General features: G+C 45.4%; 2 protein-coding genes and 1 long non-coding RNA gene across 3 annotated transcripts; 2 read left to right on the top strand and 1 right to left on the bottom strand.

Annotated features, from left to right (window-relative positions):
* The first annotated feature begins 2224 nt into the window (after nucleotides 1–2224).
* On the top strand, nucleotides 2225–6843 carry LOC144465052 (uncharacterized). The gene is made up of 5 exons (XM_078172856.1): nucleotides 2225–2240; nucleotides 2640–2718; nucleotides 2815–2868; nucleotides 2973–3047; nucleotides 3186–6843. The coding sequence occupies exons 1-5, from the start codon at nucleotides 2225–2227 to the stop codon at nucleotides 4543–4545; spliced, it is 1584 nt and encodes a 527-aa protein (XP_078028982.1). The 3' UTR covers nucleotides 4546–6843.
* Nucleotides 6844–15592: 8749 nt separating this feature from the next.
* Nucleotides 15593–17797, bottom strand: LOC144465104 (uncharacterized). Its single transcript, XR_013492461.1, has 2 exons — nucleotides 16765–17797; nucleotides 15593–16672 (listed from the first exon to the last, which is right to left on the bottom strand). It is a non-coding gene; the product is annotated as an uncharacterized LOC144465104 (long non-coding RNA).
* Nucleotides 17798–17979: 182 nt separating this feature from the next.
* On the top strand, nucleotides 17980–20030 carry LOC144465007 (complement C1q subcomponent subunit B-like). Its single transcript, XM_078172831.1, has 3 exons — nucleotides 17980–18258; nucleotides 18491–18622; nucleotides 18709–20030. The coding sequence occupies exons 1-3, from the start codon at nucleotides 18006–18008 to the stop codon at nucleotides 18987–18989; spliced, it is 666 nt and encodes a 221-aa protein (XP_078028957.1). The 5' UTR covers nucleotides 17980–18005; the 3' UTR covers nucleotides 18990–20030.
* Nucleotides 20031–22546: the final 2516 nt, after the last annotated feature.

A 22546-nucleotide genomic window follows, 5' to 3' on the forward strand; every position in this document is an offset into this window, starting at 1 on the left:
ACAAAAACTGCTCAGGAATGACCCGAGGAACGTGACAAAGAGCTCAAGACTTTGATCTTGGGTTCATCCCAATATCCCTCCTCGAGTCCTCTATCCTCGATCACTTGACCCAGAAATCAGTTGAGACTCGCCATCTTGTAGGACATCTCAATTTGTCAAATTCGCTCTGAGGAGTCAAGGAGTCAGTAGCCCCTTTTACACTGCCAGATTTTTAACGGCAAGTTGCAAGCGTTTAGACACACAGACCCAGATTGGCGAGTCGATCCGAGGTGCCCAATTTTCCACCTCATAGGGTAGACATATTGGCAGAACCTTTTTGGTTTAAAAAGAACAAGGCAGCCTTCCGCCACGGGAGGAGCTGTTGATGACTTGTGAGAGGAGCTGTTGATGACGCCGCACATGCGACCCACTGGCGGTAGATCAACAGGAAACAGCTGATAGCAGGAATGAGCAGCTAGTACTGATAGCAAGAGGGAAATGCAAACCTGACAGACACTGTAAAGATGAGCAACTGGGGAGACAAGGAATTGCGCTCCGTCCTTGCCCTCACAAATGAAGAGGCCATTACCTGTCAGATGACGGGAACGGTGAAGGACGGGCCAACTTATGAGAGAATCGCCTAAGGACTGACCAGCCGTGGCTTCCCCTGGAGCAAGGTGCAAGTCATTAGTCATACGTCACAGTTTACGTCACACGCTGAGCTGCACGTTTTGTTACTTGCTCACGCCCCCCCTAATTTCCTGAAAAAGGCACATTCTGTATAAACAAACGTAGGTAGGCGCCATTTTGCTGCACTCCCCGATTTTGTTTTTATACTGCCAATGCTGAAAGAAGACTGATTGGGCTTTCCTGCAGATTTGCACAATTCCTATCTAAAAAGGGCTAAGGAGAGAGGAGGCTTTCAGAGGAGAGGGAAGCGAGCATAAATGAGCGCAGCCTTCGCGGAAGTAATTTACCACCCGACCACCCCTTGATCAGATTGGAATCTGGAAAATCTGGAGGCTAGGTTGACGCCTTGAGCTCTTTGTCACATTCCTCGGGCCATTGCTGAGCAGTTTTTTATGGTGTGGCATGGTGCATTGTCCTGCTGGGGGGGGGGGGGGCACTGCCACTGGGGAGTGCCGTGGCCATGAGGCGGGGCACTTGGTCTATAACAATGTTTCGGTGGGTGGTGCATGTCAAGTGCCATCCACAACAATGACCGGAGCCAAAGTTTCCTTGCAGAATATTGCATTGTAACAAGATGATCAATATTATTCACTTCACATGTCAGTGACTTAAATGTTGTTTCTGACTGGAGTAAGTCTCTTCATGAGAATATCTGATCAGAACAAAAATATACCATATCCAGCCTGTCTTATCTTTTAAGTGAACAAAAAAATAAGATTGTAAATACAAAGCTATGGTTTTGTTGAACTAGGGTGAAAAAAAAATTTGTTTGTTCTGGTCCATCAGAGCAGAAGAAAACGCCCTTTGCTCTTCTGGCTTTATATAAGTAGTATATAGGGACCAGCTTTGCGCGTGCACGTGAAATGCGCGTGCGTGCGCGTGCACGTGAACCGCGCGTGCGTGTGTGCACGCGAAACGTGCGTGCGTTGCGCCCCCCCCCCCCCACACACACACACACACGCCCCTCCCCCAATCCCCTCCCCCACAAACGTCATATGAAATCCTGCTCTCATTGGTTAAACATAGCGCCTCCTTCTGGGGGTGGTTCCGAATGAAACCGTAGCTATTGGCTAATCAAAAGCCCCTCCTTGCGTAATAATCCCCTCCCTCAGACACCCCCCCCCCCCCCCCCCCCCCCCACCCCCCCACCCCGCCGCTGCCCCGCCGCTGCCCCGGACCGGAAAGAGACGATAAGTGTTGATTCAACACCTCGCCTACCCCAGACCATTGCGAGTGGTGCCAGGATGTCCGAAATCAGAGGAATTAAGAATGCCCAGGTGTTTTTTTACAACGACCCCCTGCTGTGCACCATCTGTTTGGTGTAATAAATGTTCAGACATGTCTGGGCAAAACATGTGAAGAAAGTACAGTAGCCAATCATACGGCAAGGCTAGACCAACATCCAATCAGGGTTTAGTGATGTGTGTCGTGCTTGCTTAATGTTTTACCCAAATGTATAAAAATCTCTGTGAAACAAGCAGAGGACATTTTCTTTAAAAAAAGGCTAGGTTGCGTGAAACACAGCGGACCCTTTTCTACTGCTTTACTGCGGACAATGGCTTCAATTAACGGTAAGCGTGCCTAAACTATATTGGATAACATTGCTCTCTAGATACTTAATTTTTCTCAGAAAAAACATTCTAAAAACTACAACTACAAAAAAAAAAAAAAAAAGTGTTTTCTTATTAGGCGCAGTTGCTGACGATTCCGGAGTTGAAAACCGTGCCCCTGCACCCCGCCGCACCGGCCGTAAGTTAAAATAACATTTCGTTGTGTGTGTGTGTGTGTGTGTGTGTGTGTGTGTGTGATCGTGTGTGTGTGTGTGTGTTTACTTATTTTCATTATTACTGATATTAAATTCTAAACATAATGAATGTATTTTCGTTTTAAATCTTGACCTAATGAATGTATTTTATTATTATTATTTTAAAGAGTGTGTTACTAGGCTAAATAATGGTATTACTTTCCAGCTGCAACACAAAGACGCTCACTTTCGTTGAAAAGGAGCAGAACAGACCCTCCAGCCTCTGCTGCTAGAGATTTTATACCGTAAGACTGTTTTCTTTATATATTTTATTTATCATTAATGGGGGAATGCTTGCGGCATCATTGTAAACATCTGTTTTACCTCCTCTTTCTCCACAGTGCACAGCGCAGGCCGCTGAGACCCCTCCATCAGTTCTCTAGCGGGTTTAACACGTAAGACATAATGTTTTAATGCTACTTTATATGAATATTATGCTAATATGTGTCGGATACAGAATACTGCTAACATATCGTTTTTTTTTGTTTTTCCATAACAGTGCCTGGGCGATTCACCAGGACTACCCATCTGAAAATTTCCAGAGGGTTACACCGTCAGGACAAGGATTTCTCACGTAAGACACGTCGTTATATATAATAATAATAATAATAATAATAATAATAGCAGCCTAATAATGATAATAATAATATTAATAATAATGATAACGTTAATGTTGTAATTTTTTTATTTTATTTTTTTTTTTAATAAACAGTACTCAACCGCCTGAGCTGACGGCCACGCAAGAAACAAACGCTGCGGTAGCTGCGTTACTGGTTGCCCAGGGATTATCTGCGGGTGGAGCGTGGAGCGCACAAGGATCAGGCGGTGTAGAACCGGCTCCAGCGAGTGTTGAGGAGTGCTTCAACGACACATTCGAGGAGGTCGGGGAGTCTGTGAACTCGTTTTCTAACGGCCGAGAGGAAGTCGGCGGAACAGCGGGCGCCCAGCAGCGTGAGAGGGCATCGATCAGTGAGGAACACGGACCATCTCCTCCTCCTCCTCCGCACCGGCGGCTATTTCACGAGGGAATATCTGTAGAGGCTTTGTGGAGTCATCAGGAGTCGCTCTTCCCACCACTGGACACCAGCCTACAGCATCAGCACGAAGTAAGCAAAGATCTGTTTTCTACAAGTACACCTGTGAAGGCTGGCGTTGCTGATACTGGTGCTGCTTCTGCTCCCGCAGCGGGGAGAGGTGTGTGTGTGGGGAATCTCCCCACAATCCCTACATTATTAAGAGGTGATGACTATATTCCAGATTTTGATGACCTGTTAGACAGTACTGGTGATTACAGACACAGTAACTTACCCAATTTACTGACATTATCACCTATACCCGCTTCATTTCCTCCCCCTCCCGCTGTTTTTGCTGACGTTGTTGTTGAAAATGGTGAAGAGGAGAGCATAGTATTTGTTGACGTATATCCAGGCCAGGCCTCCACCCCGCCGCTACCCCCCAGGGTCCTCCTCCCCCCTCCATCCCCTATCCCTCTTCCCAGGCCTCCCCCATCAGCTGTTGGTGTTGTTGTTGATGCTGTTGATGAGAGCGTGGTATTTGTTGACGCATATCCAGGCCAAGCCTCCACCCCGCCTCCAACTACCCCTCCTCAGCCTATCCCTCTCCCCCTGCCTCCTCCAGTAGGTGTGGTTGTTGATGCCGGTGTTGAGAGTGTCGTAAACCATACGTCCCCGCCGTCCACCCCGCCTCCACCTACTCCTCCTCAGCCTATTACCGACCCTGTCTCACCCTCTGATTCTCCCATACCAGAGCCTGCTCTAGCAAGAGAGAACGTATTGCTCAAAATCAGGTGCAGGCAGCAGGCTAGGTTAATCAAGCGCGAACAGCGGCAGAAAAGAATTGCCGAGACGCGATACCTCCTCCTGGCAAGCGAGCGGCGAAACCTGATTAGGAACAGTAAAACTAACAAGCGACGCTACAGAGCCCTTAATACACAGGTACAGTTGATTAAACAGAGCGTCGGTACCTTAATTGAACTACAGCACACAACCACAACATCAATAAATAATCTAGTAGACGCATTGTGTAGAAAAACAGGAACACACAGTAAGTAGACGTAGATAATGGCACCACCAAGGAAACTGTTAAAAACGAATGAGCACTCAGGTCGGGATGGTCGTTATGACACCGATGACGAAAGCACACATTTTACTGATAATGTCGATTCGTCCCAGTGCACTACAGAGGGGCGGCGTGCTTTGACAGGTACAGTTAGGGAACGTTTTAACACACCCTCTGGACCAGATGTATTGGCTAGCCACAGCAGTGTTATGCGCTGGTCCAGATACATTTTAAAAAGAATGCGGGGGATAGAGAAGAGAACAGCGCTGTTTTTAAGAGACAGAATTTTATCCTCATCATCATCGCCATCACCACCACACGCATGTGGTTCAGGTTCTGGTGTTGCTGCTACTCCCGCTACATCTAATGCTGCTGTTATTGTAGAAATCGGTGTTAATAATAATAACAACAGTGACAATGATAATAACAGTGATGATAATATAGCCTCACCATGCCGCTGCTGTCAGTTCTGGGACTGTGAGTGTCTCCGGTGTGAATGTGTGCGTGATAGTGGGGTCTCTGCTGAACATGCTGCTGTCGGTTCTGGGGCCGTGAGTGTCTCTGGTGTGAATGTGTGTGATCGTGGGGTCTCTGGTGTGAATGTGTGTGATCGTGGGGTCTCTGGTGTGAATGTGTGTGATCGTGGGGTCTCTGCTGAACATGTTGCTGTCGGTTCTGTGAGTAACTCTATGGTCTGTCAACACGGTGCAGGAAATCCGGTAGAAGGAACACCCGCTGTGCCGTCTACCAGTACAGGCGGTGCACAGTTGTGTGTCCGTGACATACCTAGATTCAACGCTGCCGAATTTCGCCAGAGGGTCGATTTCAGAGACGTTAGTCTTGATAATATCACCCAGGCAATTGACAGTGTTAGAGAGAGGTTGTCAGGCGTGATTGGTGCAGCCTTAGAGGACTCTCCTGCAGGTAGTGTATTAAATGTGGTTTTGAGAGGACCATCTCTAGCCAGCGATGTGCAAGCTGTTTTAAGCTCTGACAACGCATATAACGCTGACGAGTTTTTGGAGGTGATCTCTCAAGTTGTGCAGAGTAATGACACGTCGCTGACAGATGATGATCTGGAGTTTGTTGTGACCGTGGCACGTGGTAGTAGTGGTGCTGGCTCTAGACTGAGGCTAGGAAGCGTCCCTTATGATGAAATTTTATCCAAGAAGGGAAGGCACCTGTATAACCCTGAAAACGATGGGTCTCAGAACAGTCTTTGTTTCTCTCTTTGTCTCGCCCATTTTGTTAATGAAAGCTTGTCTGCCGCTGATAAAATGCAGTATGCTAAACAACTGCATAGCGCTGTAGGATTTGATGAAACCCACAAGGTGTCGCTCTCTGATATCACAAAATTTGAAAATCACTTAAACCTAAAAATCGTAGTATTCCACCATGGTTCAGGGCGTAAACACCTACAGTGTTACAAAACCCATGACGCAGTACACGCCAGCACTGTGTGGATGTACCTGCACAATGACCATTATTACCTGATTGTAAATAAATCCGGTTTCTTTGGCGGTACCTATGTGTGTGACTACTGTTACGGTTCATACACAGAACCGTTTAAGCACGTTTGTAAATACCTCTGCAATGTTTGTTATACACCGTGTCACATGCACACAGGGGCCACTGTAAAATGTACAGAGTGTAAACGAATCTGCAAGTCCAGACACTGCTATCATCAGCATAAACACCCTCACTCTAAACACGACGCAGCGCCGTGTGACAAAGTGAAATATTGTGAAGAGTGCGGTAAAACCTACAAGGCGGCAAGAACGCAGCATAAATGCACACCACCAAAGTGTACACACTGCGGTGAGGCCCTAAATGAGAGCGATGCGGTACACCAGTGTTTTATCCAGCCGCTGAAAAAACAAACCCCACACACAAAATACATATTTTTTGATTTTGAGACGCGTTATCACGAGGGCAAGCACGAAGCAAACTTTGTGTGCGCTATGGACACAGAGGGAAACAAATTTTGTTTCAACACCCTGAAATGCGTTGACACGTTTGTTAAACGGTACCGGCAGCCAAAATATAAGGGGTACACATTTATTGCACACAACGCCTCTGGGTTTGATAATTACATACTGCTGGAATATTTTGTGCAACAGGGGATCCCTCCCACAGTAACCATGCGTGGCAGTAGGGTCATCCTGATGTATGACAAGGCATTCCAGCAACGCTGGATCGATTCTTTCAGCTTTCTACCCATGCGTTTATCCAGGACACCGGCTGCCATGGGTTTTGAGGACATGGAGAAGGGGTATTTTCCGCACAAGTTCAACACCGAGGCGAACGAGTACTATGTGGGCAAATACCCCGACCCCTCTTATTACGGGTACAACGCCATGTCTGACAGCGACAAGCATAGGTTCATGATGTGGTATGACACCGTCCGTGAGAAAACCTTTGATTTCCAGACAGAAATTCGCCACTACTGTGTTAATGATGTAGAAGTGCTTCGCAAGGCCTGTCTAATTTATCGTGAGACATTTATCAGGTGCACAGACCTCGACCCGTTCGCGTTTACGACACTGGCGTCGAGTTGCATGGGCGTTTTCAAAACGCGTTTTCTACCCAAAGACACCCTCGCCCTCACGTATGAAGGCGCATACACCCAGCAGAATAAAACCTATTCTGAGGTGTCTATGCAGTGGCTGGAATACGTGGCCAAGGTAGAAGGCTCCGAGATTAGACACGCTTTGAACCGCGGTGAGCACCGATTTGGGCAGTTTTTTGTGGACGGGTATAACACGGCCACAAACACCTGCTACGAGTTTGCGGGATGCTTTTTTCACGGATGTGTCAAGTGTTGCGTCCAGACCGAAGTGAATCCTGTCACCAAAAAACCCTATGGCAGTCTGTACCACTCATTCTGTGAAAAAATATCAGCGTTGAAAAGCGTGCATGGTCTGCGTGTGGTGGTGATGTGGGAATGTGAGTGGGAGGCGCTAAAACGTTCAGACCCATCTGTTCAGGCGCACCTCAACACTTACAGGCCCAAAGAACGCCTCGACCCACGACAAGCCCTTTTTGGAGGGCGTACAAACGCCATCAAAATGTACCACAAGGCTGATAACGCAGATGAGAAAATCAGATACTACGATTTCACAAGCCTGTATCCTACTGTACAGTCAAAAAAACAATACCCAGTTGGACACCCTCAAATTATCCACCGAGATTTTGGTCCGGTAGAAAATTATTTCGGGTTTGTAAAGTGTACCGTGCTTCCTCCCAGAGGTCTGTACCACCCCGTACTACCCTACAGGTGTCACAAAAGGCTCATGTTTCCGTTGTGTGGCAGGTGTGCTGAGGAGTTAAACCAGACCAGTGTCTGTGCGCATACTGACGCCGAGCGACAGCTGTCAGGTGTGTGGGTCTCATTTGAACTTCAGAAAGCTGTCGAGAAGGGGTACCAGATTGTCTGCATTGATGAAGTGTGGCATTTCCCAAACAAGACAGACACATTGTTCAAGGAATATGTCAAGACGTTTTTGAAGTGTAAGCAGGAGGCGTCAGGCTACCCCGGGCATGTCACTACTCCTGCAGAAAAAGCCCAGTACATACGCGACTACCATGAAAAGGAGGGGATTTTACTCGATGCTGACAAAATCTGTGTCAACAAGGCGGTCAGGAATTGTAACAAGCTTCTCCTGAACTCATTGTGGGGCAGATTCAGCATGCGGAGTAACATGCCCTCCTGCGAGTTAATTACAGAACCGGAGAGATTCACACAGCTCATGTTCAGCGACCATTATGACGTGCGTCAGTTTGGGTTTATATCCGATGACGTGGCCATTGTCCAGTGGTGTCACGCAGATGGTAAGGCGTCCAGAGTGAATGATGTGAATGTGTTCATAGGGGCTATGACCACCGCCTATGCTAGGCTGATGCTGTATGACTTGTTGGACAGGCTACAGGAGCGTGTGCTGTACTGTGACACGGACAGCGTCATTTTCACGTCCAGCCCAGGTGATTGGGTTCCCCCTCTAGGCTCATACTTGGGTGACTTAACCGACGAGATCAATGACGGTGATGTGTGCGGGCTCCCAGAGGAAGATTATATCACAGAGTTTGTGTCTGGGGGTCCAAAGTGTTACGCCTACTGCACAAAACTTGGTAAAACGCAGGTCAAGTGCAAGGGTGTCACACTTAACGCCAAAAATGCAGCAGTGCTCACCCACGAGTCGCTTAAGGGGTTGGTCCAGTCCTTTGTGACCAATCAGAACACTCAGATGCATGTGATCACAGAGGCGGAAACCATCAGACGTGATAAAAAGAAGTTTCATCTTAAAAATGACATAGTACACAAAAAAGTCAAGGTGGTATATAACAAGCGCAGAGTCCTGTCAGACTACAGCACGCTGCCTTATGGCTACTAACATCTCTTTTGACTCAAGACTGCAGCATCCGTTTAGTTTGGTGGTGAGTGGTCCCTCAAATTGTGGAAAGACGTATTTTGTCAAGGGTCTTATTGAAAATGCATCTACAGTTATTTCACATAACATTGATAATTTGGTCTACGTATACTCATGCTGGCAGCCTTTATATGACCAACTCCTTAAATTAAGAGACATCAACTTTGTTAAAGGGTTACCCGATTCCCTGTGTGACGATGAGTTATTACCCCCGGACAAGACTAATCTACTCGTCATAGACGATTTAATGAATGACGCCAGTAACAATATAGAAGTTCAGAATGTATTCACCAAATATGTCCACCATAGAAATCTCAGCTGTATATATCTGGTTCAAAATTTGTTTATACAAGGCAAGGCTAGCAGAACCATTAGTTTAAACACAAACTACCTTGTCTTGTTCAAAAACCCTAGGGATAAATATCAGGTTACACTTCTGGGCAAACAGATGTTTCCTGGAAACACTAAATATTTTTTAGAGGCGTTTAATGACGCCACTAGTTCTGCATACGGGTATCTCCTCATAGATTATAAAGCTGCCACTCCAGACCACTTGAGGCTCAGAACCGCTTTGTTATCAAATCAGCACGTTGTTTATATGCCTAAAAAACAAAGGGCTAAATAATGTCGTCACGCGTGCAGAGGAATCTAGCCATGTTGGAGTTGTTATATAAAGCAACGCCGGGTATGAGAAGGGTCATTGTGTGTGGCGCTAGCGCAGACTTTATCGATGCACTCTGTGAAATAGCTTTAAATGTGTTGAGAGGTAACATCCCTTTGACAGAAAAACAGTACGCTCAGTTAAAAAAGAAGAGAGGCATCATCAGACTGGTTGCGGACAAAAATGTTAAACATTTAAAGAAGAAAAAGACGATTAACCAGAGCGGCGGGTTTTTACTACCACTACTTGGAGCAGCTATACCATTTATTACAAGCCTGATAAGCAGAGGTTAAGAAAGAGGAATATGGAGCATGCGCAGAAGATGTTTTTGGTTCCTCAGCATCAGCTTGACATGTTAAAACAGCAACAACAGCAGCAGCAGCAGCAGCAGCAGTATCAGGACCAAAACACTGCAAGCATAAGACAGGTAGTACAAAACGATCTTGACCGAGCCATGTCTGACATTTTGAAACTACCGGACACAGACATATATGAAAAGGCCAAAAAATACTCTCAAGTACTGCAGCGTTATTTGGCATTGGTGAGACAGGGTGAGCGTGAAAAAACTGTACTGACCCTGTCAATGCCTGATACCGAAATTAGACCCGAGGACCGCAGACCTGACGATGATGATGATGATGGGCATAAAAAGGACACGGTTTTAGAGGGTGTGTTAAAACACATTCCCAAAAGAAGTCAGAGAAATGCTGAATACATTCTAGATGCAATTACCCGCTCAAAGCATGTTTTATCCTGGACAGACAACGCTGAAATTGTTGTTAACGGTCGTCCCCTCCACGGTACTCATTTGTATGACCTGGTGAAAAGTGTCACTGCATCACACAACATTTCAGACATTTCTAGACCACTGGGGTGGGACGTGTTCCTAAAAACCCTAGCCCATTTAAACATACCTTTAATGGCCATCCCTAACAAACAGGTGCGTGGCGATATAGCTGAGTATAAAAGAATCGGAGACGCCCCTAGTTTTTCAGCCCATAAAAGCAAGGGGAAAAAACGGTCGGTAATAGACTCACCGGGGTACTTTAGCACCCCACTAAGGACACCTGCTTCAACACGTTCACTACCTCACAGACTAAACACTTCACAGTGGGAGGATTTTTAATAATAAAAGGATGTGTGTAATTTTGTTACAGTTTGTCTGATTTCTTTATCTTTTTTTAATATTTACTTTTGAATGCCGTTTGAATGTATTTTTATTTTTCATTATTACTATTATTAAATTCTTAACCAATTTAATGTATTTTTGTTTTTAACTCTTGCCCAATTGAATGTATTTTTTATTTTTCATTATTACTATTATTAAATTCTTGAATGTATTTTCATTTTAAATTCTTGACCACTTGAATGTATTTTTTCATTTTAAATTCTTGACCAATTTAATGTATTTTTGTTTTAACTTTTGACCACTTGAATGTATTTTTTATTTTTTACATTATTACTATTATTAAATTCTTGACCAAATGAATGTATTCTACAGATGTGTTGAATAAATGGAATGTCTGAACTGCGGATCATGCTTTCTCTCTCTTTTATTTATTAGAATTATTCACAGTCACACTGCATGTTGCTGCACTGTACACATGTGAAATTATATCCACGGCATACAGAGGGCTGTATTTTGTTTACAAACTTGCACACCATAGCATCATTGCGTGCCAGATTAGCACTATACATGTTTAATATTCTTGTAAAAGGAATTCCTCTTTGTATATGACACAGAAAAAAGACACAATGCTGTCCACAGGTTGTAGAGTAGTTGTTCTGAACCTGCCTCTGGGAATAATACACGCCTGCACAGTTTTCAACGAGGTATCTGTATATCTCCGATGGAAATTTGTCGCTGTTGGGAGGGTTTCCAAAACTGTCGAAAAAATATCCATGCTTCTGTTTCGTAATATAAATAGCGAGCCAGTGTTCACCGGGCATGTTAGAGGGATGTGTATTCACAACCAGCATGGCTGGGAACGCTGTGCCTTTATGGTTTGACAGCTGGTCGCATGCCAGGACTCCTAAAAAATTTGTCCCGTTAATGATTCTTTTATTGAGGATGCCGGTCAGCTCTATAGTGTTCATGGCTGATACCGCTTCTTCTTCTTTTTAGTAATAATCCAAAAGTACTTGTCTCTTGTTTGATATTTCGATAACAGAATCGTAAACAGCATAACACACGAGGTTAACGGTGCGCTGTAGAGGTACTCTGAAACGGACTTCCAACCTCACATTACCACTTTTAATCAGTGATACGTTCCCTGCACGACCGTCGTCCGGTTCCAGATTGAAGCAGAATAACGTGTAACCATTCCCGAAATCATTACGTGATATGGCCAGAGACCTGTCTTTTAAATGACGTCCTGTAGTTTGTACCAGCTGGAAATACTCTCTCACATACTGGCCTCTCTGAAATAGTGGCTGAAAGGGCTTTGCAGGGTGAGACTGCCCGTCTGCGTACAGGCTAATAAACTCTGTATCGTAATGCTGAAAACAGAAGGGGTTCCGGTTATAGCTCCCCGAATATGCCTCATGGTCAACAAAGCCTATGATGACGAATTTGGGGATTTGTCCCATGTAAAGATTTTCCTGGTTGCACACTCTTGTTCCTGCAGGTATGGAAAATGTTTTCAGAGCCACTCTGTCAATAGCGTATTTAGCGTTAGTGTGCTGCAGTGCCCTGCTATGCGCCAATCTAACGGCAGGTGCCACGGCCACCTTTTTCACAAATAAGCTAGCCGATACGATCTTCACGGCGTATTGATTATTTTGCGCAGTCATTAAGGCAAACTCGTCCTTTGATCGAATAAATTTTAGGGAAATGTCTATACCGTTTAACAATAACTTTTCCTGAAAAAACAAATCGGAGTGTATTGGTGCTATTAATTCCACAGTGCGGCTGTTGACAGTGTATCGCCCTCTTTCGGCTAGGCCTTCGTTATCTCCGGCTATGGAGGCAACATTCATGTGGTCTGCTGTGTCTTTACAAAACAGGCCGCTGCTAAACTGTGTATCCAAGGTGTCCTTTCCGTAGTTGATTAAACACTCGATTATCCCACGGTACGGGTATGTGTTGGAAGATTGGGTTATAAGCCTGTCTCCTAACATGATATCCACCTGCGAGAATAACGTACACCCGGGGTAGTTGACAAAACCCACATCTGCGGCTTGGGCCAAATCGGTACCATCGGGGTTCGTGATTCTCGCGCGCATGTACAGGTAGGTATCGTTTAGATCAATGTAATCCTCGCCGCAGGCCGATATAAAAAATTCCAGAGGCCCGGCATCCCGTAATGCCGAAACCGGGGGTATTTCGACAAATGTAGATTTTTCAATGGATGTCTGTGTGTACGGCACTGTGAACAGATCCAGCTCCGTCTTCACACATTCTTCCGACTGGTTGTGTATGAGAGCCATGGCCGGTGCTGTTGTTTTCTCTTCTCAGACTAGAATATGTCTTTACGCAGAATCACCGAGCGTCTTTTGGAAGTTGCGCTTCTCTTGGCGGCCGACTTCTTTCTGATGCGTCGTGTCACTTTGACGGTCGTTTTACGCTTTTTGGACCTGCCGGAGCTGCGACCCCTCGACGAGTGGGGTCTTTTGGACAATCTTTTTCTGATCACCATCAACCCGTTTCCTTCCTGTCGTCTCGATACAGCGCTTCTGGCAATGTTGGACGCCATATCCCCTACAATGTTTACAGCTGCGTTTTTTAAATGTGGCTTGGCGATGCTGAATCCTTTTTTAAATAACGGTACAGCCATTCTAAGCAAGCCTCGAAATATGCCGCCTAAACCGTTACCGTATTGTGTACTTGAACCTATAAATCCGGGTAATTCGCCACCCGCTTGGTTCATGTAATATGTCATATATCGGGCATCGTCACGCACATATGGTGTGTAGGCCATTTTCTCAGGTCTAGAAATACTGCTTCACAGGTCTAAAGTGTAGTTTAACAATCACTTTTCCGTACGTGAATGGTATATACTGGTTTTGATCGTTTTTTAACGATATCTCGATATCGTCAATGACAGATTTGGAGAGCGATGTATAGTGTGGCTTGTCATATGTCAGAGTGGGCATACGACCTACCTCCGGCGTTATATTTATACATCGGAGGAGCGGCGCGTGGCTGTCTCCCACTAGCTGATAATCAACGATATCGCTGTAAACGTATATATTATAAACTCCCCCAAAAATATCTGCGGGGTGAGGACTGGCGTAGATTTTCTTAAAAATAGGGGTCACCGGTATCTCAAACGGCTCACCGGGCTTAAAACCCAATATTTCGGCCAGTTTCCCGCGGAACGTCACCTTATATCCTTCTCCTCCCGAAAAATAAACATGATTTGTAATGTTGTTATATTGAAGACCTAAGCGCGATGTTATCGGGTTGCCGATGCATTTAGCATTAAATTCTTTTAGTATTCTGGGAATGGAGTCGTAAAACCCTGCAAACAGTGTTATAGTGGCTGTCTGGTTGGTTTTACTGTCGTATATTAACACGTCCGCGTCAGAAGCAGGGAACGTTGACCACACCCTAGGGTACTGAAGTTCAATAACCCCCACCTCGTACGGTTCGCTCAGAACGATCGGTTTTGCTAATTTTGTTCGGTAGCGCCATATCTTGTTATTAGGATACACGTGTAGCGATGCATTACTCGGTAACGTGACATAAAATCCGTTCTTGTTCTCCATCTTCTTGATGTTGTTGGGACGTGCGACAATTCCAAAGTGGCTGTGTAAACAGATAACGCCCCGTGATATATATATATATATATATATATATATATATATATATATATATATATATATTACACGTCAACGATGTCCTTTTCAGAGACCCACGAGTTAAATTTCTCAGGCCACCCCAACCATTTCACAAGCGCCATCTTTTTCCGGCCTATAGTTTTTCTGGATATTATTTTCTCTATTTTAAACACCTTGTTTTTGTCAATGATTACCGGCTGTAGCTCAGGCTCGTAAAATGCGCCTTTTACCTCATCACCCGAGCAATCTGATATTCTATACACAGGCTGGTCACGGGCTATGCGCCTAGTTATTGTAAAAAACTCGTCTGTATATGTTTGTTCATAACCTTTTCTAAACACCCCTCGGAGTTTTGATATTCTCACAGTGTCCCCTACATTATATTTGAACGATACGATCCTCGGCGGTTTCTTCTTCTCCTTGTACAGCGTGTTAAAGACGAGCTTCTCGTTGTCTTTGTTTACATCGGATGGGGCCATCTTTATCGATCTGTGGTGAGACTTGTTGTAAGCGTTGACGAGGTCCTGGACGACATCAACATATCTACGCGAATTAACAGACGTTAGATATCTCCACATGCGGGTCTTAAATGTTCTGTTGAAACGTTCAACCGTGCTAGCCTTAGTCTCGTTTGAGGTAGAGAAATGTTTAATTTTATACACCTCCATTAGGTGTTGAAACTGTTTGTTATAAAACTCTGTCCCCTGATCGGTTTGGAGTTTTACAGGTATGCGGCCTTCGTTCAAAATGTCTTCAAACGCCTTTGCAACAGATGTACCGGTCTTGTTTTTAAGACACCTAACCCATGCATATTTAGAAAATACATCGATACATGTCAGCAGGTAGCGCACATTGTCATTTTCTGCTGAATATTCACTCATGTCCACCAGATCGGCCTGGAACTGTTTGTCAATACCGCTAACCAACACCCTATTTCTAGGGAAGTGTACAGCTGCTCTAGCGTGGAGGGTATACACATCTTGCCCCTGCAAGTAACGCTTTACTTCAGGCATCCCCGGAGCCTCCCCAGTGCATTTTCTAACAGCGTCGCAAAGTTTTTGTACACCTCCAAGACCCCCTGGGTGTGCGGGGTCGTGGTAAATCTTGTCTAGCGTGCGCTCCATATTCAGTCAACAACACAAGTGGCCAAAATGAGGTCGACACACCGTCTTTTATTTATTTATTTATTTATGGTTTTTCAACATGTTTAGGTATTTTACACACACCGTCACATCTCTGTCTATCATGTGTCGCACTAGGTGCTGAACTGCATCACAAACATCTAATGGCACACCATTTTTAATCATCAAAACACACGCATCACAAAGAAATGCACAAAGACAAATAACGTGGCCTGTTGCAAACGCCTCAGACTCATTACAGTTTGTGAAATATGCTGTTACCACATCTTTAACCGCTGATGAACTGTGTGCTGCCGCACACACGGTATCATTCCAATTTATAACATTTGTCCTTATATCGTTTAAATGGTTGTTGAATGTAACACAGTCGCGTGGGACACAGTCACCGGTAATTACCCCGTACAGAAGTGATGTCAGTCTGTTCATGGCATGGCGTCTTTTCCATGACAAAAGATACGTGGCTATTGTGATCCCAAACAACAACATCATTTTTTCTGTGGTAAATATTACAAATCTGTCGATATGCAGCAGCAGCAGCACTTGGTCCACACGGTGAAGGCGTTGCGTAAAGCGGTCTCGTGCTTGTGGTCCTCCATCGTCTCCATTTCCTCGTTGGCAGATATTCCGTCACATCCGGGTCTGAGATAGTGTCTCAGAGTCTCGGCCGCTCCTAAAAGCCTGTCTTGTGAGAAAGCCCCCGGTGATATCTGCGCAAACAGGTAATGTAGAGCTTTTCCTAGAGACTGCTTGAATACAGAGTCCAGAATCTGGTCAAAATACATACATCTGATCTGATCAAATTCAAACAAGCATGAGTGATGACGCTGACTCGGGTGGCTGATTTTACACCCGCTGCAGAGAGCTTTTGTTTTTTCCCACCCTGCGTGATACTGGCAGCGTGATAGAAAGTCTTTGATCGTGTCCACGTCGTCTTTTGTCAGGGACAGTGTCGAGACATGTCCCTTCTCCTCCTTCTTCTTCTCCTTCTTCTTCACAAGCAGCGCCTCATGCGACTTCATATGAGGTGTGCAGGGTTCCACACCACCGCAATCGTTTTCCCAACACCCTCTAGTATCATCGTCGTCACAGGTGTTGATAAGGACACTACCTGTAAAAAAAACAAAAAAAAAAAAAACATTAAAATCTTATACACCGTTTATCATAATTTAAAATGACAAAAAATACAAAAGTTATGCTAACCTAGGCTTTATCAGTAGTCGACGTGTCTGATGATTTTCGGACGGCACAGGGAAGGAAGGTGACTACCCCGCGCATTAGCCTGCGCATCATCGAAAAGAAGACGTTTTCTAACACTCTGATAAGAAGAGAGGATCCTGTCTCTTCTGATGCCCTTGTCAGCTTCGTCAAACAATTTCTGCAGAGATCTCCAGTCGCACCACTGAATAAAGAAAACAGTTTTAAACCACTCGTCACGCTCTTGAAGTGTAAGAGGGTAGGGTTGTTGTCCCCATGCGTCGCGGCCTCTGCTCGCGATCACAGATTCTCGATCTTTGCACACACTGAGAAAAATAAAGTCCTCCCGCCGTTTGTTAAAACGATCCGTCTCGACGCGGTACATCTCGGGGCCCGTTTTGCTGACCCACTGCGAGACATAAATACTCTCTGGGAAACCGGGTTGGTCTAGGTCAGGGCAGACCTCTGACCAAAACAATTTCCAATCTCTATGCATCAAACTGACCGTCCATGTTTCAACGCCTGGAACCACACTGCGACCGGTGGCCGCACTGAGTGTAACGACAGAGTCCTGATATTTAACATTGTAAACATACCCATTAACCCCCTCCAGCTCTAGCTCAAATTCACGATTCTCCGGAGTAACGAGACCACTTCCTACACGTCTCCTTTTCTTGTAAGGGGCCCGAGCATCCACAACCGTCGCCGGGTCATTAGACATACCTGGGCGGTCGCTTGACCCGATGCCACTGTTGCTGGTGCAGGAAGACATGGTTGCAGAAACGTCTTGCAGAATACAGGCGATCGTTGAAGAAAAAAAAATCAGAGTTCCTCCCGCCGTAGCTTCGCCGTCCGAGAAGTTGAGGATGTCCTGCTGAGAAAATCCCTTGTATATATATGCACACCACCTACATCCGGCCGCAAGGAGGGGCTTTTGATTAGCCAATAGCTACGGTTTCATTCGGAACCACCCCCAGAAGGAGGCGCTATGTTTAACCAATGAGAGCAGGATTTCATATGACGTTTGTGGGGGAGGGGATTGGGGGAGGGGCGTGTGTGTGTGTGTGTGTGGGGGGGGGGGGGGGGGGGGCGCAACGCACGCACGTTTCGCGTGCACACACGCACGCGCGGTTCACGTGCACGCGCACGCACGCGCATTTCACGTGCACGCGCAAAGCTGGTCCCTATATACTACTTATATATAAAGCATTGTGAGGAGAGCTGATCAAAACAGACACAAGTGAAAGATGAAGACCTCCGTGGCTGTGTTGACTTTATTCCTCCTCTACCTTAGAGCTGCTGAGGTGCAGCAGCTGGATCACCAGACCGGACAGGGCAACACCTCGAAGATTTCCACCATCAAGCCAGCTTGTCTGTGTGCTGGTGACGTAACAGGGAGCCAGGCAAACTATTGCCAACTTGTTGTCATGTTAAGAGAGCTGGAGGCCAAACTGAAAAACACTGAGAAACACTTAGAGGATCTGAGGGGAGAGGTCCAAGGTGAGAACATACAGTAACTAAACTATAGGTTTTAAGTATGTCTTGGAGCAGGTATCATTCACATTGTTTTCAGTTTGGCTCAGGTTTAGTTATCTTTAAAAGCACATGTGAGAAGGATGCTTTCAGGGGAGCTTTCTGTCAGAAATCTTTTCATTTTAACCCAAACTATGATCTTTCCTAAACCTAACCATGAAAGGTAAACTTCTCTCAACAACTCCTCATTTTCATGTAGCCTCTCAAGGTAAGTGGGTGGCATTTGGAGCAACTATCAGCAATGCTGGAAACATCGGACCTTTTAACACTGACATCACCCTGAACTACAAAAATGTGTACTCAAACACAGGCTCATACAACCCTGCAACAGGTAAACTCACCATAACCAAATACTATCTTTGACTCTGGATACAATGTAAAGCAAAACATATGTAACTCTCTGTCAATCATCCTCAGGTATTTTCACTGCTCCAGTCAGAGGAGTCTATTACTTCAGCTTCTCTGGCCATAACATATCATCTAAAGCAATGGGGCTGCAACTGATGAAGAATGGAGTACACATGGTGTCTGTGTGGAACCATGTGGCTGGAAACCGCCACGAGACAGCAACCAATGGCATGACTCTACAGCTTGAAGTGGGAGACCAGGTGTACATGAAACTCAGCCAAAACACCTGGATTTTTGACAATGGTAATAACCACAGCAGCTTCATTGGTTATTTGTTGTTCCTTCTGTAAGTGAAAGGGGAATGTAGTGCTTGCTCTATAAACTGATGAGTATATCCAACATACTCATTTTATCTCTCATGTGGTTGCCAGCAATTCCAGAGAAAAGTATCTGGAACTTTAGTAGCTAGATGCTTGACTGTGTTTGCAAGACACTCCGTAATTTTGTCTGTTAGCTGGTTGGTGCTGGGCAGATGATGTAGAGCGGGATTTTAGAGCTTCATTGTTAGGAAATGGTTGCCTTTAAGTGTTTAAGACAGCTGCTTGGGAAATTTGAATCATGAATTGCTTTTGTTTATTGTTTATTGATATCATGTTTGCAGCTATCAAGTGTTTTTATGAATAAAGCTACTCTGACTCCAGCCTGAAAAAATCATCATTTAAAGACTGCAGACTGCCATTTCCTTTTCATTTAATATGAGCTAAAATCATGACATAATTGTAATATAACCAGTTTGCTTAACATATTAGCTTTATAAATGAAAGTCCGATTCACACTCAATGCAAATGTAAATGTAGTCATAGTGGTTTGCAGTAGGGATGTCCTAGTCTCGCCACCAGACAATCAGAGATCTCCGCCTTCTGATAGTCTGGGGACACTCCTTTCTAAAGTGTGTTTAACACACCGGCGAAAACGGCCGACAACAAAACAACGCCTCTTGCATTTTTGAAAAGGACACGCCTTCTCGGAAACGTGCGCTCCCCCTTTTCTCTTCTGCAAGGAAACAAACAGAGAGCTTGAAAATGGATGCCGAGAGATTAAACTCCATTTTATCAAATGTGTGCTCATCCGTGAAGAAAATATTTTTTCCAGCGGATTTCTTAGTTACAACATGATAGAGCTAACTGGAGTAGTTTCATGTCGTATCCGACAACGGGAGGCTTTTAACAGATGACGTCCTGATGTTACCTTTGCTGCTAGTGTTAGCTGTCCCTGTCAGCTGCAGCCACTGATGCTTTCTAGACATCGTGATTTCCCAAAACTGAATAAATACCACACATAGCAACACAAAACTGCTTTGCTAGCTCAATCATGTTGTAACCAAGATATCTGCTGGAAAAAATCATTTTTTAATCCAGTATCTTTGGTGAAACTGCACTGATTTCAGCACCAGAGAGGAGATATCTGTTGCCAGATCTCGCGAGAGTGTGTTGTTGAGACACAGACAGGTCTTGAACAAAGTAAATTTTCTTCTGATTTGTCCGTCTGAAATTTGCCATTTTGGTGTCGGAATGTTCTGAAGATATGTGGCTTGTGATAAATGGGTCCAATATTTGCTTCCATGACTATGAGGCGAAAGAATCGGCTGTAATCTGTAATCACGTTCATTTCTCCCACTGAAGTCAATGGACTGAGGACCTGCTGTTAGTCTCCTAAAGGGGCGTGTTGGTCGTGAACCCCATGTGACACTGATACAGGAAACTGACTCACAGTGGACCGTCTTGGTTTATCCACCATCTTTGATTGCATAGACCTCCATGTTAAAATGCCCAACTTTACAGCACAAATAAACATGTTTACAGCCTGGTACCAAAATGGCTTTGACTTCTATAGCTGATTTCAACATTCATCACAACTGTACAGGGGGTGAGTTGGTTTATAATTCACTACTTTACATTTTAATAAGGCCCAAAATTATGCATGTTCAAGGGCAGGGCCGCTTGAGTGACAGACTGTCTGTGAGGCGTCGCTGCACTCTGAGAGTCCAATCCAGGGTGTGGGTACCTGATCTGAACCCGAGGGGACCTGACGGGACCCTTTGAAACCCGACAGGTCCTGTCGGGTTCAGATAACAAATCAGAAATTTTGCTCGTGCTCGGTTCGGGTTCGGCCCAATTGACATTTGTTGTGCTATGGCCTATTCAAGTGCTGGAATGCTGTGTGTAACAGCAGCCTTTTGATGGTCATTTACACACTGTGCATGTGTGATCACGGTAAACAGACAAGCTGTAACCATGATAACAATAACTATGTCAGGTAACAAACTGCGTCGGGCTCGGGTCGGGTTCGGACTTGTTAGGAATCTGTTGTCCTGTTGTGCTTTGTTTTCTTTGTTTGTGCTCCCTCCTTCAGTCCTGCCTTCACTGGGTTTTCCCTGGCTGGGCGTGGCTCCCTTCAGTTTCCTGATCACTGCACTCCTGCATTGCATCTGTCATCAGCACACCTGTACCGCATCAACTCCAATCACTGCAGCATAAAAGCCTGCTTCTCCTCTCCATTCTTCGCCAGTTTGTTGTTGAAACCCTCGTGTGCCCTGCCATTTTCTCTCCTCCGCCTGCCTGCCACGCTCAGCCTAACGCCTCAGCCCCAGTTTTTGTTCTCCCCCCTCCACGGACTCAATTCAGCCCCTGAACTGATTTTTGTGCCTTTTTTTAATAAATCTCTTTTGTCTTGATCTGCATTGTGATTCCAGTGTTCGTATCTAACATAACAGAACGAACTGGCCACTAAACATGGAATCCGCAGATCAGGTCTGACAAGTGATAACCAGTCATGGCGCGCTGCTAAACCAACATGAACAGTCTTTACGTTTGCCGATGGAAAACAGTCATGTCATGGCCACTCAAGTGTCTGAATTAACTCGCCAAGTTTCTGTTTTTGCAGCCACAGTGAAGAGTTCTTTGGCATCGGAGTCCAGAACAGCCACCGCCCCTAGAGAGACACACGTGAGTGACCCTGAACCTTTTTCTGGAGATTTGGATTTGTGTCGTGGATTTTTGCTGCAGTGTCAGTTAATTTTTGCTCAACGATCAATTTCTTTTGCTTCTGAGTTATCCAAGATCCACTATGTTTTGGGGCTTTTAAGAGGCAAAGCGTTGGCTTGGGCAGAGGCAACTTGCTCAGTGACTACGCTTGAGTCTATGACATTTAAGGATTTTGAAGTCAGATTTCGGGAGGTTTTTGATCATCCTAGCCGTGAAGGTAATGCTTCAAGTCGGCTAATGAAACTAAAACAGGACATTCGCACTGTGTCTGATTATGCGGTGGATTTTTGGACCCTGGCTGCAGACTCCCAGTGGAATGAACCCGCTTTACAAGCAGTCTTTTCTAAAGGGTTAAATGATCAAATCAAAGACGAGCTAGCCGCCAGAGATGAGCCTAGTGACCTGCACTCATTGGTTTCCCTTGCCATTAAATTGGATAATTGTTTTAGGGAGCGACAACAAGAAAGGTCCTCCCGTTCCTCTGCCTCTGCTGCTAACTCTGCTCACAGATCCTCAACGCTTCCTGGCCGTTTGACGCAGTCTACAGGCCCAGGCCTTCAGCCACCAGCTGTGGAGGAGGAACCGATGCAGCTGGGTAGAACAAGATTAACGGAGCAAGAGCGACGCCGTCGGTTCCGGGCTGGTGAGTGCATGTACTGCTCACAAAAAGGTCATTTTCGTTCTGCCTGTCCTGTCCGGCCAAAAGATCCAGCTCGCCAGTGAAAGTGGGGGTCCTGGCGAGCCCTGCCTCTCCCTTTCCCAAATCCCCTCAAGCTCCTCACCTACAGCTGCAGAGTGTCCTGTCTGTTGGAAGCCAGAGTTGTTCAGTGCCGGCGCTCATCGACTCTGGGGCCGAGGATAAT

Source organism: Epinephelus lanceolatus, chromosome 12, assembly GCF_041903045.1.
Source record: "Epinephelus lanceolatus isolate andai-2023 chromosome 12, ASM4190304v1, whole genome shotgun sequence".
Lineage (NCBI taxonomy): Eukaryota > Metazoa > Chordata > Actinopteri > Perciformes > Serranidae > Epinephelus > Epinephelus lanceolatus.

Coding starts and splice junctions, on each gene's coding strand:
- LOC144465052 (XM_078172856.1), top strand. Junction 2,719..2,814: donor GCTGCTAGAGATTTTATACC/GTAAGACTGTTT, acceptor CTTTCTCCACAG/TGCACAGCGCAGGCCGCTGA. Junction 2,869..2,972: donor TTCTCTAGCGGGTTTAACAC/GTAAGACATAAT, acceptor TTTCCATAACAG/TGCCTGGGCGATTCACCAGG.
- LOC144465007 (XM_078172831.1), top strand. CDS start 18,006: ATGAAGACCTCCGTGGCTGTGTTGACTTTATTCCTCCTCTACCTTAGA. Junction 18,259..18,490: donor TCTGAGGGGAGAGGTCCAAG/GTGAGAACATAC, acceptor ATTTTCATGTAG/CCTCTCAAGGTAAGTGGGTG. Junction 18,623..18,708: donor CTCATACAACCCTGCAACAG/GTAAACTCACCA, acceptor AATCATCCTCAG/GTATTTTCACTGCTCCAGTC.